Source organism: Octopus bimaculoides, chromosome 7 (genome assembly GCF_046866305.1).
Source record: "Octopus bimaculoides isolate indiv1 chromosome 7, ASM4686630v1, whole genome shotgun sequence".
Classification (NCBI taxonomy): domain Eukaryota; kingdom Metazoa; phylum Mollusca; class Cephalopoda; order Octopoda; family Octopodidae; genus Octopus; species Octopus bimaculoides.
In genome coordinates, this window is record NC_142934.1 from 14,052,498 (window position 1) to 14,069,051 (window position 16,554).

General features: G+C 34.1%; 1 protein-coding gene across 4 annotated transcripts in view; it reads right to left on the reverse strand.

Moving 5' to 3' along the window:
* The window catches only part of LOC106871126 (putative RNA-binding protein 46), a 75,204-nt gene that overhangs the window by 13,340 nt on the left and 45,310 nt on the right, over positions 1-16,554 (reverse strand). For all 4 annotated transcript variants that reach the window (XM_089354800.1, XM_089354802.1, XM_089354799.1 and 1 more), the window contains 4 exons: positions 7,160-7,212; positions 5,755-5,914; positions 2,871-2,966; positions 1,651-1,795 (listed from right to left, as the gene is read on the reverse strand). In XM_089354800.1, coding sequence (XP_089210926.1) covers positions 1,651-1,795; positions 2,871-2,966; positions 5,755-5,914; positions 7,160-7,212 — 454 coding nt within the window. The remainder of the gene's footprint in view (positions 1-1,650; positions 1,796-2,870; positions 2,967-5,754; positions 5,915-7,159; positions 7,213-16,554) is intronic.

Below are 16,554 nucleotides of genomic sequence, written 5' to 3' on the forward strand. Positions count from 1 at the left end.
CACACAGTTACTTTCAACCAAATTCACTCCCAAGACATTAGTGGCTCAAGGCTATAGCAGAAGATACTCGTTCATACAAGCAAGGCTGTTATTTCCTGTCTTCTGTGAAAAACATGTTTGACTAAGGAAAAATACTACCTTGCTTGGAAATAGGTAAAAGTTGGTAACAAGGAAAAATTTTCATTGAATCCATGCAAACATGGAAAATTGGATGTTAAATAATGATGATTTTATAAAAGGCAACTCTTCACAATTTTCATGCCAACTGGCTCTACTCCTTACAACAAAATCCTATACTCTTCAATCTCATTTGACATTCTCAACATTTGCAAAAGCTCACATATGTAAATACTGAAGAATTTAAATCTTCTTGGTCATTATGAGTACTTATTACCATAATGTATACAACCTTTTCGACAATAAAGGTGACACAGATGATAAGGTAAGATAAGATAAAATTTTTATCTCCAAGTTTGAAACTACAGTGTAGAAAATACTAACATCACTCAAAAAATATCTCCAACTAAAACTTACACTTGAAGACTGATTCACGAAAATGATAACTCTTATGCACACAGTTATCGTTTACATGAAGAAATAATATATTTGTCCTCCATTCAATAAAACAATTTTATTTAGTTGTTCAACTCCTAAACACTATATCATCATGGCAATAATAAACCACTATGCCTCATTTCAAATATCATCATGATTATTATCATCATTTAATATCCACTTTCCCATGCTTGCATCGTTCAGATGGAATTTGTTGAGGCAGATTTTCAACAGCCAAAACCCTTCCTGTCACCAAACTTGACCTGCTTCCAAGCAAAGTAATATTTTCCAATCTCATTTTTATAACAACACTTATTTACAACCATCACATGATGTCTTTGCGTTTGTCTCACTCCACCATTTAACCGGTGTTGGTTTGTTTACATCCCTGTAACTTAGGGGTTTGGCAAAAGAAACTGATAAAATAAGTATCAGATTCAAAAATGGGTACGGGGATCAATTTATTTACCTAAACTCTTGAAGGCTGTACCCCAGCATGGCTGCAGTCCAATGACAGACACAAGTAAAAGATAAAGATATATATTTCAATAAACTTCAGTTAATAAAATTGAGATGGGACACTGTCAAGATTTCTGAGAAATTTCAAACAGCCATGTAGGTCTGTACACGCATACACACCAATTTATGCAGTGTGATAGAAACTGAAAGCAGAAATGCAAATGGTTGGCGTTAGGAAGGGCATCTAGCTGTAGAAACTCTGCCAAATCAGATTGGAGCCTGGTGTTGCCATCTGGTTTCACCAGTCCTCAGTCAAATCGTCCAACCCATGCTAGCATGGAAAGCGGACGTTAAACGATGATGATGATGATGATGATGATGATGATGAATGATATAAATATAATTTTTCTTTCGTGTATATTTTTAGCCAGAGATTTGTGCTAAATCCTATGTTGGGACAAAATATATTTCATGAGATTTATAATGGTCACACACATAAAGCCCTCATCTTAAATATCTCTCCTTAAAATATGGTAACATTCAATGTCATACGTTACTGGACGTGGACAGTTTGTAGGCCATCTAACTAAATCTTAAACCTAACTATTGTATTTATGCATATATATATATTCTTACCACGTTCATTATGATAATATCTTAACTGTTCAAGAACATGTTCTGCAGCACAGATCTTCGCTTCCTCTATAGTACGGCTGAATACTCTTGGTTGCCATCCATTTGTATATGGTATATGAGAACCAGATAAACTAGATAGAGTGACCTACAAGAGAAAACAAAAAAAATAAATAAGAAGCAATTAATCAAATGACAGTAATGAATTTATTTGTTGAGAAGAGTAACCCCACTGATTTGAGTGTCCATTGTGAAAGGATTTGTATTATCTTTTATCTATTTTAATTATGAGTTACAAGACTGTGGCCATGCTGGGGCATGGCTTTGAAAATTTTTTTAGTCAAATGAATCAAACCCAGTACTTTTTTTTTGTTTTTTTTTAAAGCCTAGTCCTTATTCTATCAGTCTCTGTTGCTGAACTGCTAAGTTATGGGGGATGTAAACATACCAACATCAGTTGTGAAGCAGTAGTGAGGGACAAACAGACACAAAAACACACACAGACATATATATATATATACAAACACACAGACACAAATGTCTTTTAGTTTCCTTCAACCAAATCCACTCACAAGGCTTTGGTTGGCCTGAGGCTATAGTAGAAGACATTTTCCCAAAGTACCAAGTAATGGGATTGAACCTTGACCGGGTGGTTAGGAAGCAAACTTCTTACCACACAGCCACACCTGTGTCTTTTATTTTTGTTTCGTTATTTTATGGCCAGGTCAGAGGAAGAAGGGAGTGTAATGCCATGGCCATTTTGCATGATCTACAACACAGGTGAGAGAAAAGAAGGAAACAACTCAGACAGGAGAACTAGTATAAATGCTTGAGACAGAATGTGTTCTTTCAATCTCTTTGCTGAACCACTAAGTTACAAGGAAGTAAACAAACCAACACCAGTTATCAAACAGTGGGGAAGGGACAAACACAAACACAATGATAAAGACACACACTACAACAGGCTTCCATGTAGTTTGTCTACTAATGTTCATTCACAAAATATTGGTTGGGTCTGGGCTATAGTAGAAGACACTCACTGGGGCTGAACCAGAAAACACATGCATTCATGTCTATTATATTATTGATCTTATGGGATGACAGACAAAATTCGTTTGGCAGGATTTGTACTCACAACATAAAAGGAACAGAACAAAATTTCAAAACTGTAAGTGCATGTGCTCAACAAAAATGTTTTTCTTTTTTATTAAGGACACAATTACCTTGAAAATATAACATAGATAACCGTTGATATTGGTAGTTAATAGATGATAAATTGGTGTGCCCCATCCATTCTTTAAACATATATTCTCTAAAACCTGGAAACAGAAACAAAACAAAAAACAGTAGATAATTAATTTTAGAATGGCAATGAAATAATGAGCCTAAAGAAGGTTCATAAATCTGATGTTTAACTCCAGATTCAATAGTGTTAAGCCAATGAGAAATGTGTTCCATCTTGAATAGGATGCCAATATCACAAGTAATATTAACTCTTTGGCATACAGATTTCTCTGTCAAAGGTAATACTTATTTATCCGCATTGATTTGAATTTATCAAGCATTATCTTGTAACTTTGAGATTTCAAAGACAAGATTGTTTCTTTTTACATTGACATTGTAGGGTAGGTGCAAGAGGGTGGATCTGGCCAGTTTTAACACAAAAGAGGTAGAATATTTTGGCCAGATATGGCAGGTTTAAATGCTAAAGGTTTAATAGAGGAGAACTGAGGCACAAACACTCAACAAAATACATAGAACTAATACAAACTTTCCTTATTATTACTGAGCCCCTGGTTAGTCCTGAATGAGTAGAATATCTTCATTTTTTCCTTTTTTTAAGTCATAAAATATCTTGAATTACATTATTCAGTGTCTTTCTTTTAAGATGAGACTAGTTGAATGTGATTGGTGTGGGGAGACTTTTCTGCTACATCTAGCAAACTGAACTTAATGACTCTACTCAAGAAATAGCACTGTCTTTTGGTAATAATCCAAACCATCATTATTAGAAATTCTTAAATCCAAAATGTAAAATATAGTAAATAAGGCAAATAAATTATAATTTTTGTTTTTTGCTGCCCTAGTCAATGCACAGTAGTAAATATTTTTAAAGTATTTAAGCAGGATTAGTGTCATTTGAATTCTAAACTTTATTCTAAGAGTAGATTAGCAGTTAGGTTGTTGCATTCATGATTATAAGATTTGAGGTTGATTCATAATATGAGTGGTGCATTGTGCACTTCTTCATCACCAGGCTGACTTTCTTTGGCTGGATGCCCTTCCTGTTGCCAAAGCATCATAATTATTGTCCTTTTACAAGTCCTGATGGTGGTGCAATATGTAGAGATCACTGCTATTGTCATGTTACTTGTGATGACTCCAAGCTTAATTATTTTGTTACATAATCTGACTACCTTAGTTATTTTATCTATCCATTTGTCTGCCAACAATGTGCATACCTCAATGATGTTGCTCACCCAGAAGAATTTGTACCCGTGTTCATTGCCTATAAAGCCCCTCTCTATTTTACCTCTGGTACACACTACATGTCAACTCAACACGAGTTTAGCCTCTCTACAAAATCTCCCCAGATTTAGCTTTCATTGCACCAACACATTGACGAAAAGTTTCAATTATTAATTTTTATAGTAATTATTAGAACAAGTTTAAAATATTAAAATCATTAGAAATATTGACTTTTTCACACACACACAAAAGAGAGAAGAAAACCCATATGCAAAACCAATTTCTTTTATATGTTTCAATTAAATCATAAACTATGCCGATAGTACACATAGTAACAAAATAGAAAAAAGAAAAATGAAATTCATAGAGAAATATTCTTACAGAGTAAGCACCACATAAATATGATGTAATGGTTTCACAGAAAGATATAGCAGAGTGAATTCTAAATACTTTTTCTGGGTTCATGGAAGGACTTAGATTTAATCTAACAAGCTGACAACATATCTGTGAACTTTCTCACCATATAGCATCTACTTTTCTGAGCTAGACAAGCTAGATGAACTAGTTCATAAAAGTCCAGTGTTTTCTAGGGAATACAGTGTAATGCAAATGATGGGTAAATCAGTATTTTATTGGTTTAAATAGCTTTTACTTTCCTTCATGTATTAATAGCATTCAATATGTGCCGTTCTCAACTCCTTAGAATGGGCAAGTTAGCAGATGACTCATAAAATAGAGATTCCACATTATGACAATTTTAGAAGTCTCTGGTAAGGCCAACTCCAATATGGAGGTGATTAAAACACTTAACATTCCACATTTCAAATTTTCTGCTGGATCCATCTTCATATCTGGCATTGATGGAATTCTAAAGGCAAATACAGCAGGAGTTTCCCATATGTAATAACATAAATTTGGAAAAAAAAAAATTGAGGAACTATGCAATTAGCAAACAAAAATTGGGAGCATACACACAAGATCATACCATGTGTGTACTTAGTTTGAAGTACAAAGCTTGCTTCTCAACCACAAGGTCTTAGGTTCAGTCCCACAGTATGACACTTGGGAAAGTGTCTTCTACTATAGCTGTGGGCTGACCAAAACAATGCAAGTCTGGTAGGTGGAAACTGTAAGAAGCCCATTGTGTATATGTGTGTGTGCGTGTGTTACTGTCTACTTGCCTTGACTTCATATGATAATCATAAATGACACACCATTATGCAAGCAGTGTCCTTCATTATCAGTCTTTTGAGAAACCATGTCTGCTCATGGGAAATATAATCTTAGTTGGAAACAGGTGACAAGAAGGATGAGGATGTTTTGTTGTTTTTATACTACTGAAAATTGGAAAATCATATGTATGGCTGTTGTTATTTACTAGGCTTGTATTTTAATAATTATGCAATGAATTTCACACCTGCAAATGGAGTATACTTCCAAGTTGCAGAAAAGAACTAAGAGATAGGTTTGAGAGAGAGGGAGATAGATAGATAGATAGATAGAGATAGAGAGAGAGAGAGAGAGAGAGAGAGAGAGAGAGAGAGAGAGAGAGAGATGTCTATGTATATTCTAATGCACATAACATTTGTGAATTGCACAGATTATTTATAAAAAATTTAAAAATTTTTAAGAACAAACCTCAATAGCTTTATTGTAATAGGCAGGTCGAGAATAGGTTAATGGCAGTTGCCCATACTTCAGATTACCAGCAGCTCGCAAACCAGCAGCACTCCTTCCACGTCCAACATTACGATTCAAATTCTTAGACATCATGTTATAATCCCAGTTTTCTAAACACCTGGAGAACAAAACATTTTAGCAATACATTACATAATTGATTTTGTCACTGGTGTTTTTTTTTTTTTTCAGTCATGTCACACACAAAAAAGTACAATTTCAATTTTAATAAAGATTTCTTACAAATTGAATTATGAAAAAAAAAAAAAAAAAAAGACTTTATGGAGTGAGCCTTCCATCATGCCCAGCCCAAGGGAACTTGTGCCTTTTGATGTGTTGCAATTCCATCATTTACTCTATTCTGTTTTTAAATTACTTCAATTTAGACATGCTCCAACAAAGATATTCCTAGCATGGATCTTTCCATGGATCTCCATGTTGTAACTAGTTACTGATCTTTCTTCTTTGTAGTAGCCCATGTCTCACTTGTGTTAAAAAGCAAAACCACGATTATAATATTGAAGAGGTTGGCATGCAAAATCTTGTCCATCTGTCCTTTAAGAACATCTTTAATCAAAGCAAACACCTTCCAACTTGCTCTTGCTCTAACCGAGATTTCAGCTAACACATCTCTGCATACATTTACTGTCTCCATGTACTTGTTCACTGCCTCAATTTTATCACTTCCTACCATTATTTGGCCTTGTGATATGCTTTTAGGCCACGTGTGTTTTGTCTTCATGCAGTTTATTTTGAAGCTTACTGCTGAGCTCTGGGTGTCCATCTCTATCAGCAAAGTTTGTAGCTGCTCTGAGCCTTCTAATGATGAGCATGATTCTGCCTGTGAATCAGGTGTGTAATAGCTTACCATTGGTGTTAACACCACCTTTTCAATCAATGCCTCTGATGTCTATATTAAGAGTTGAAATGCTGTTTGATTTTTTTTTTCTCACTGTAGAACTTCAATCATCCCACTACCAAGTTTTCCATCACACCTTCCTTCCTCATTCACATGTTGTGACAGAGAAATACACAAGAGTATTATTATAGTAGATATATTCAGTGAAGAGCTTTGGAGATGTGGTATCTCCTCGTTTGACACCCTTCCCAACTGGAACTTTTACAGCTAGTAAGTATCAGCAGAGCAATATCAGTGTTACATCCTGAGTTTGTCTTCCTGAGAAGTTTAATGTATTGTATCTCTCAACTCATTCAACTTTGTCCTCAACAAGGGTATTTTTCTCCCCTTTCAAACATCAATAGTAACAGAGAATGAGAATTTTCTATTAGCTACTGTCTTCCACTCCTTAACATTTCCATTACTATACCAATTATTATTATCATTATTATTAATTTTCTTTCTTACCTATTAGTTGGAGCTGATAATGGCTGGCATAATTCTAAACCTCCGTATGAGTTCTAGACAAGAATGGAAAGTAAAAATAGCTATACTGGCAACAATTTACATCAAGATAAATTCATATAACAGGGATTCCTGTAATACATGAAGCTTTTAAGACTAGATCACATTCATCTAACAGAAAAGTAGTCATTATTAATAAGTAATGTACTGATTACACTGGATCTTAGAGAAATGTGTACTAGACTTTAAAAATATTTATAAAAAAAAAAAACACAGTTAAATGTTGTTTATTGGACATTTTGTATGTTGTTGCATTGGTGAGTCAGTATTAACCCATAAGCATTCAGATTAATCTGTCAAATGTAATGCTTAATAAATCATTCATAGTTTTGAATTAATCATGCAATAATCTTGTAACCTAGAGATTTTGATGATGTGATTATTTTTAGAATGACACTGTGGGGTAGGTGTGAGAAGCCAAATCTGGCTGATTTGAACACAAAATGAATAGAATATTTCGGGTAGATATGGCCAGTTTAAATGCCAAAGAGTTATACAGACACTGAAGTTAAAGAGGATCAAGGGTTTGATCATTTCACTTTTGTTTCCACACACAGTGTGATATGAATTACATCGTTATTCACTTTCTCAGTCAAATAAGGAATGATTTCTAGCAAGTTAAGCAACCATGTAAGAGTTCACTTTTTGCATAAATTCTACAAGCATATACAAATTATTCTCAAGCATTATAAAGTTGGTGGATTAACATAATGATTAGTTAGAGTTGTAAAAAAAAATGCTTTCTGGTATTTCTTTCTGGCTCTTTTAGCATTTCAAGTTCAAATTCTACCAAAAGTCAGTTTTATCTTTTACACTTCCAGGGTTGATAAAATAAAGTACTAGTTATGTAATAGAGAGCACAGCATTGACTAATTCCTCCCCCAAATATTTGTTCATGTGAACATGTTAGAAATCATTTGTTTCATTTATGCCAGTCATGCTATTGGAAAAGCATGAATATCATAACCTCTTTTTTGTTTACCCCCAAAATGTCAAGTCTACTTGGGAAAAGTAATGGAAAAAAAACACTTTCAAGATTCTCAGAAAGTCCCTGCAAGTTAGGTACAAAATAGCAATTATTATTCTTTTTATTATTATTACATGCATTCATGAGCATTTTAGAAAAACATTTAACTATTGTAGGGGGTGGAATGAAAAAAATTTATGTCACAAATTTATTAGTGGACTTAGTGGTTATGCAAGGTTTAGGTGACTAATACTGGGTGCAGTAAGTAAAATAAAAAGATCTTTTGTATTATAAATAGTACTAGCTGGCCCTGTGCCGTCAAAAATGACAGCTAATTGTAGTATTTTATATATAAATAAGGTACAAAATAATCACAGATACAAACATTCACATACTTCCCTTGTACACGCACACACATACACTCACACGGAGTAGAAACAATGTCTGATTTTTCTTTCCAGCGTTGAGTGTTCACCGTCACATTTCCATGGCACACATACACACACAAACATTCACATCACTCCCTTTTATATACACACACACACATACTCGTGTAGAGTTGAAATGCTGTTTGATTTTCTTTTTCACTGTAGAACTTCCATCACCCCACTACCAAGTTTTCCATCACCCCTTCCTTCCTCATTCATATGTTGTGACGGAGAAATACACAAGAGTATTTTTTTAGTAGATATATTTGATAATAAATCTGTTTTGTATGTCTTGCAGTATGTTTTATCCGCAACTTAACATCTCAAATCCCAACTATTAATTTGCATTGTGTAGTTAGTATGGGGAAAGAAGGTAGTGTCTATAACCATTTTAGGCCCTCTTAGACAGATGGATAAGGATATGAGATTAATCAATGGATTATCTCAATTCTACTTTTGATTCATTAATATCTAAACTCCACAGTTCTCAAAGACTTATTCCAATTATTGTTATGAAGTGCAGTAAACAACCTAACTCTTGATTAGGTCTGAGAAGACATACTGAGATAAGAGTAATTTTTCTCAGGATTAAAAAAACATTTTCCATATTTAAATGTTTTAGACATTTTTCCTTATTTCAACAATTACTTTTTGTAGTTAATATTTTTACTCATTTACAAGAATACAGCTTCCTTCTTTCATGATTGTGGATAAAATCATATTCTTCTTTCTGTGATTATTACCAAGTTTCACACAAGGGTGCGAAATTAGCATGAAATAGACCAGCAAATGATATTAAAACATTTTGTTACATGTCGGGATGGTCATTTTTATTCTATTTTTACCATATAAACACATGCATTATATATTCATTCTTCACTTCAGTTTTATTATTGTTCTTATTTTAGTGTCCTTTGTATGAAACCTTTCGTCACACATCCTGTGACTGCTTCAGCGTCTCTCCATCCCACCTGTCCCCTCCTGTTCTGTTTAGTCCATTCTGTCTTTCTATGACAAAGGACCACTAAAATAAGAACAAAAATAAAGCTGAAGTGTGGGTGTTTATTTGGAGAAGAAAAAAAAAAACAAAAAAAAAAAACGACCGTCCCAAAATATAGCTTCAACACATGATTTCACATCAGGAATCTTGCAAACCAAACACATAAACAATATTAAAACAGTTATAACAACGTTTATCATTGTAAGAAAATATATGTAATTAGAAACAAACGAAATAAACACAACTGTAAACTGCTGAAATATAAACAATAAAACTATTTGGAAAAAGCATACCAAAGCAATCATATATAGATATATAAAAGACGTTATAAATTTATTAAATGTTTAAACAAGAAATGATATAATAACTGATAAAATTATGAATCATGATATAAAAAATAAATAATGACTATATTTGATGGTATAAAAGATGCAGGTATATTATATGCATCCCAATTTTAGCAGTACATATTCAAGAGAAAAGTCTTCAGTGGATTAGAGCAATTTATATTTAAAGCAACATTGCATATAGGACCCAGGGTGATTTTCTTCAGACATTTTTTGGGGGAAAAAAGTGCCATCAAATATAGTATATGAACTAATGGAAACAATACACAATAGAAGAAGGAACAAATGATTCCTTTGAGTATAAATATTGACTCACTTTGCTGTAAAAGAATTTTTCACCTATGATAGTATACCAATGCTTATATATGAACATTATAAAATTGCAGTAAGCTTTCTGGAACCTGTTTACAATTTCTTGTAGCAGACAATTTCCCTTTTACATTCCTTTGAGAAAGATAACATAAGCATTTCCCATTTTTTCCTTTCATCTGAGTTGAAGTCAAGCCTGTTGTTGCAAACGGTTAAATTGCATCTCCAGTTAAATACTAACTTGATATTGTCATATACTGTGCTTTCCTGCATACTGCCACCGTTTGTTGGAAGAAACAATGGGAAGTGGTACTCCAGCTGAGGCCTGCTACAGCATATGATACAAGATTAGTTTTACAATTCAGCCTCCAGAAGTTGTCTTGCCTTCCAGATAACCATTGTGTCAACTTTGATTTCCAAAGGAAGAGGACCTACCTACCAGAGCCACCTTAGCATTATTATAGAGACCCAGGCAAATCAATGTACTGGGCCCTATATTCATTTGACAGCAAACACAGGTCAGAATTGGGAGCCTAGACCTTTGGAGCATCTTCAGGCAACTACCCACACATGGAAGTATGATGAAACAAATGTTAAAATTAGTAATGATGGAGGCTGGGAAGCTTCAATAAATCTACTGCCTCGTTCACATCTTTGCCACCTTCCTCCCCTCCTTATCTCCCACTCATTTCTCCACCAACCAGCATTCCATTGTCCACCTCTTTCTCTACCATTATATTCTTGCTCCCTACACGTACCCATCCTGGGTTCATGTTTTCACTTCTAGTTATTTTTCATCTATATATTATAATCTTTGTTCTTCAGAAATTGCTGGACCCCTACCTCCACCACTTGGCTATCTTTGTTACTCTAGTTTTCCCACTTCTTGTCACTCTTGGTATTTCCAATCTCCTCAGCACCACACTCCCCATTATAGACCCAGCCCTTTCTACCCAGAACACTGGCCCTCTGGAATCTTCCCCGTCTGTCTTTCCTGCAGGTGTTGAACTGCAACAGCCTAAACAAAATATTAATAGCATCAAACTCACTAATGCTGGAGAGCCAATAAAGATCATGAGCAATGACTGTTCCTCCAGACTTTACAAGTTAAAAAAAAACAAAAAAAACCCTAAAATCTCATTTTTATTTCATTTAATTTTATGTGTTTATTGTCCTGTACTTCCCCACCCGTTGAATCACAGGGACTTGTCATGCAAATATTTAGCTTTGGAATCTGTAGTATTTAAGAGAATGAAATTTAAATCTCTGAATAACTTGTCAATAATATTCAGATGATCAGTTACCTCCAACCAGGTGAACTGAGGCACGAAATATCCTGTTCAGACACAACAATGAAATAACAACAGTGATTATGAACACAATATATCAACTATTTTTACTTTAACTGAACATTTATCTATATTCTATAATATATCTATACATGATTCTGTAGGTCTTTTTGATTCTGACTATGCACCGTTTAACATGCGATGATCTTTAAGTAGTGTTGTAAAGTAAGGCTTGTAATTTGAGACCTTACCAATTTTAATTACAACTGATGTTTTTCTGAAAACCCGGAAATTAGTTAGCAAACGAGAGAGAGAGAGAGAGAGAGGGAGAGGGAGGAGAGAGAGAGAGAGAGAGAGAGAGAGAGAGAGTTTGTGTGTTTCAAAATTTTTAGTTTTATGCAATAAGATTTTGTGTAATAAGTATTTAGAGCAAAATAATTTGGAAGGATGCTATAGTCAGAATGATGTAAAAGCAGAGCTTTGATACGGTGGCACAAAAATGTTTTACTGGAGCAGAGTCACAGCGCCACCCAATTCTGAAAGAGTTAAAACTTAATGTTAACAATGGTAAAAAGGGCTTGTAATAGGAGTGATCAAGTTATTGTTGTTGGCACTCCGTCACTTATGACGTCAAGGGTTCCAGTTGATCCGATCAACGGAACAGCCTGCTCATGAAATTAATGTGAAGGTGGCTGAGCACTCCACAGACACGTGTACCCTTAACGTAGTTCTCGGGGATATTCAGCGTGACACAGTGTGACAAGGCTGACCCTTTGAATTACAGGCACAACAGAAACAGGAAGTAAGAGTGAGAGAAAGTTGTGGTGAAAGAGTACAGCAGGGTTCGCCACCATCCCCTGCCGGAGCCTCGTGGAGCTTTAGGTGTTTTCGCTCAATAAACACTCACAAGGCCCGGTCTGGGAATTGAAACCACGATCCTATGACTGCGAGTCCGCTGCCCTAACCACTGGACCATTGCGTCTCCACAGGAGTGATCAAGTAGATGGAGAGTATTAGAACAATGTTCTGTAAATATATTTGCTAATAGTCAATAATATTTAAAATGCTGCAATGCACTCTGTGGATAGTAAATAACATTACAAGGAACAAATTTTTGCTATTCATTGAATAGTTATTGTTAATTAGATTGTTAACCATAGACATTTTCAATTTTTTCTACAATCTATAATTTGTACAGAAACATGAACAAACCAGAAAACTTAGCTTCACACTCACAATTTGATACGTAGGTATCAATTTAAAGTGAAAGTGAAATCAATATATCTATGTCATTGGAATGTTCAAACTAGTTCCTTTTATAAAGTAAAACTTTTGAAATAAAAAAAAAAAAAGGAAATTAAATGCGAATCACATGACATGAGAATCTGTAGGAAAAAAAAAAAACAACACTAAGTGAACCCTGAAAGTTATTTCGAAATATAAAATATTTCACATTAAACTAAGCTAAAATAAAATATTAGAAAGCTATTAAAAATCTCCACCTTTTCTACCTTTTTAGTGCTAAATGTCCTTTCTAAATATAGCAAGACGTGTTAATTTTGAGATCTGAAAGTTGTAATAAGGATCTCATGGTTATAACATTCAAGCATTGCATTATAAATTTAACAGTAATTGCTCCCCTACAAGTTGGGACACATAGCTGCTTACTTTAATCTGCCTGAAAACAAACACCCCTCTTAGACGACATCCCTGCTTTGTTATTTACATATTTATTTAATCATTTTGAACATCCATGTAAAGTTAGTAAGCCATGACAGATTAGGGAAGGTTTATAATAATCCTTATACCAAAGGATAAACTAAAATAAAACACAAAAACTAGAAGGAAAAAAACATGGAGAAAATAGTACAGATAACAAACAAATGTTTCTTGTTTCTTTATTGCCCACAAGGGGCTAAACATAGAGGGGACAAACAAGGACAGACAATCGATTAAGTCAATTACATCGACCTTAGCCTTCACAGAGTAATCAAATTGCCATCATATCTTCATGGTAATTCCATTAATTGAAATAAATTTAGATATCTTGATTTTATTAAAATTATTGATGATTTGGTAGCTCAGTAGGTATGGGTGTTGCAAAGTGGTAATATAACAAGTGGAGGTTTCAAATCTCTTCCAGGAATTACAAAGGTTCTTATTAAATAACATTTTTATTTGTGCAACCAAATTCCCCTCAGCAAAAAGATTGTCTGTGTGAAGAAGGGGCCACAAAGCAGCTTTGACATAGTAACCAAATCTCCTCCAAATCTTTATAGTAAACCCAATAATTGAAATAAATTTAAATATCTTAATTTTCTTACAAAAATTGTTATTGCGTTGATGGCCCAATAGGTAAGGGTGTTTAGAAATAATAACAAAACACTCTAGTGGAGGTTTCAAATCTCAGCCAGAAATTACAAGATGTCTTATTAAATATTTTTATCTAAGCAACCAAATATTCAAGAAGGGAGTCAAAAACAGCCTTGACATAGTAACCAAATCTCATTCAACGCTTTGTAGTAAGCCCAGTAATTGAAATAAATTTAAATATTTTCATTTTCGCAGTTGAATTGTTGTTGCTTTGGTAGCCTAACAGGACAGAATGTTTAGAAGTGGAGGTTTCAAATCTCTGCCAGAAATTACAAAAGACATTATTAAATACTTTTATTTAAGCAACCAAATTTCACTCACCAAAAATATTGTGTGTGTGCAAAGAAGGGGCCACAAGGTAGCCTTCACATAGTAACCAGATCTCCCTCATATATTTATAGTAAATATAATATTTGAAGTAAATTTAAGTATCTTAATTTTCTCATAAAAATAGTTGCTGCTTTGGTGGCCCAGTAGGTAAGGGTGTTTAAAAGTAGTAACAAGACACAAGCAGGGGTTTCTAATCTCTGCAAGGAATTACAGGGTGGTTTTATTAAACATTTTCATTTTTTATCTCTAGAGATAAAAAAAAAAAAATGAGAAATTTTAGTAAGACCCCTTAATGCAGGCCCTGGGTAGGATTGAACCCTGCCCAGGATGTTCAATGTGGCTGTCTAATTGTGTCTCTACCCATGAGACCATCAAGACACCCAACATTAATGTAGTAAATTAAGGGATATTTAAATCTACCATAACTAAAGATAAAAAACAAAAACTATCTCATCACAGCTGTAGCTCAGTAATTAATCCTAAATTGGGGACCTGTTTAGATGCCTTTGTAGGTAAGGACATTGATTAGTAAGTAGGGATTTAATGCACTGGGAGAGGGTTTCAATCTGTAACTCTCCCAAGGAATTACAAGAGCAGTGGAGTGCGGGGAGTAAATATTTTATTTTTAAAAAATTTCAAATTTTTATAAACACCAAGGATAGTGCTCCTGGAAGGGATTGAACCTTGCTCAGGATGTGTAATACATACATACATACACACACACATATATATATATATATATATATATATATATATAAATAGAGAAAAGGATAAAGAGAACAATGGCAAAGTTAGAAATATATTTTATGGATGCCATTGTTCTCTTTATCCTTTTCTCTATTTATACATACACACCCTAATACACGACTTATAATCCCCAATCCTGTTTATACAACGAATGGGGCAAAACTAGTCGGTATACAGCACTTACTCGGTATTACCTGTACCTTTGGGTTTGGTTAAATCCAATACCCTTCTTAACCTTTTATATATATATATATATATTTATTTATTTATTTATATATACATGTGTGTCTGTGTGTGCATGTGTGTACCCTTGTTAAGACATCATGTGATGGCTGTAACTGAACATCATTATACAAATGAAGTTATTTGTTTCTAGGCTTCTGTGAAAAACATGTCCAGCCATGGGGAAATTATTACCTTGCTTAAGAAACAGGTGAAGGCTGGCAACAGGAATGGCATATTTGAGTGTGGAAAATCTGCCTCAGCAAAATTTAGCCTAGCATGGAAAAGTAGACATTAAAATGATGATTCTTCAACTGGAATATTTTCCAGGTCTGTCTGCTCAATCTGGGCTGATGGGAAGAAGGGACTAAACAACAAAACCAAGAACACCTTATAGCAGGGGTTTTCAAACTTTTTAACTTGCGGACCCCTTTATATTTCAGGCTTTACCTTAGAGACCCCCTTATAAACGCTTATGAAATTTATACATAAATATTTGCTTAAAATAACATATATTTTTGCATTTATTTATTTAACAGTATTTAACAAATAGGTTTATTGTCAATTAAAAGATTTCGATTAAAAACCATATATAAAATCAAATTGCCCATAAAAAGTATTTGCTGTCCACGGACCCCTTGTCTTGTCCTTGCGGACCCCCTGTGGTCCGCGGACCACAGTTTGAAAACCCCTGACTTATAGGACATAGAGGAAATACAACATGCACAGACTGCAATCCATGCAATAAACTGCTGCATGAGACAGTTTCTGTGTGGTATCCTAGAATACTAGGTCTGTGGATTGCACCACCGTGCCATAGGTTTGTCTGCTTGTTTAGATCTGACTGGAGCAACACAACAATAAATGCCCTCATTTTCAAACATAACGCTACAAACCTGACATGAAGAAATGAAGTCAATAACAGTATGCAAGAATAAGATACAAGGGAAAAGTTATTTTTAACTCTTTAGCATTTAAACTGGCCATATCTGGCCTCTCACACCTAACCTGTAATGTCATTCTAAAAATAAACTATTACATATTTGAAATCTCAAAGCTACAAGGTAATATGTGATAATTTTTTTAAAAATGTGAATAAATAAGCATTGCATTTGACAAAAGTAATCTGAATGCTAAAGGGTTAATGCACTATATCGAGGGACTCAAAGAAGTGATTTCTGTAGAAAAATTTGTACAAGTTAACTTATTGTAACAGAGTACCTTATTGAAACAACCAGTGCACTTTCAGCTTAACCATTGAAGCAATGAATCCTATTTTAATCCTTAAAAAATTGTTCCTTTATTTCCAGGAGATAAGTAGATATT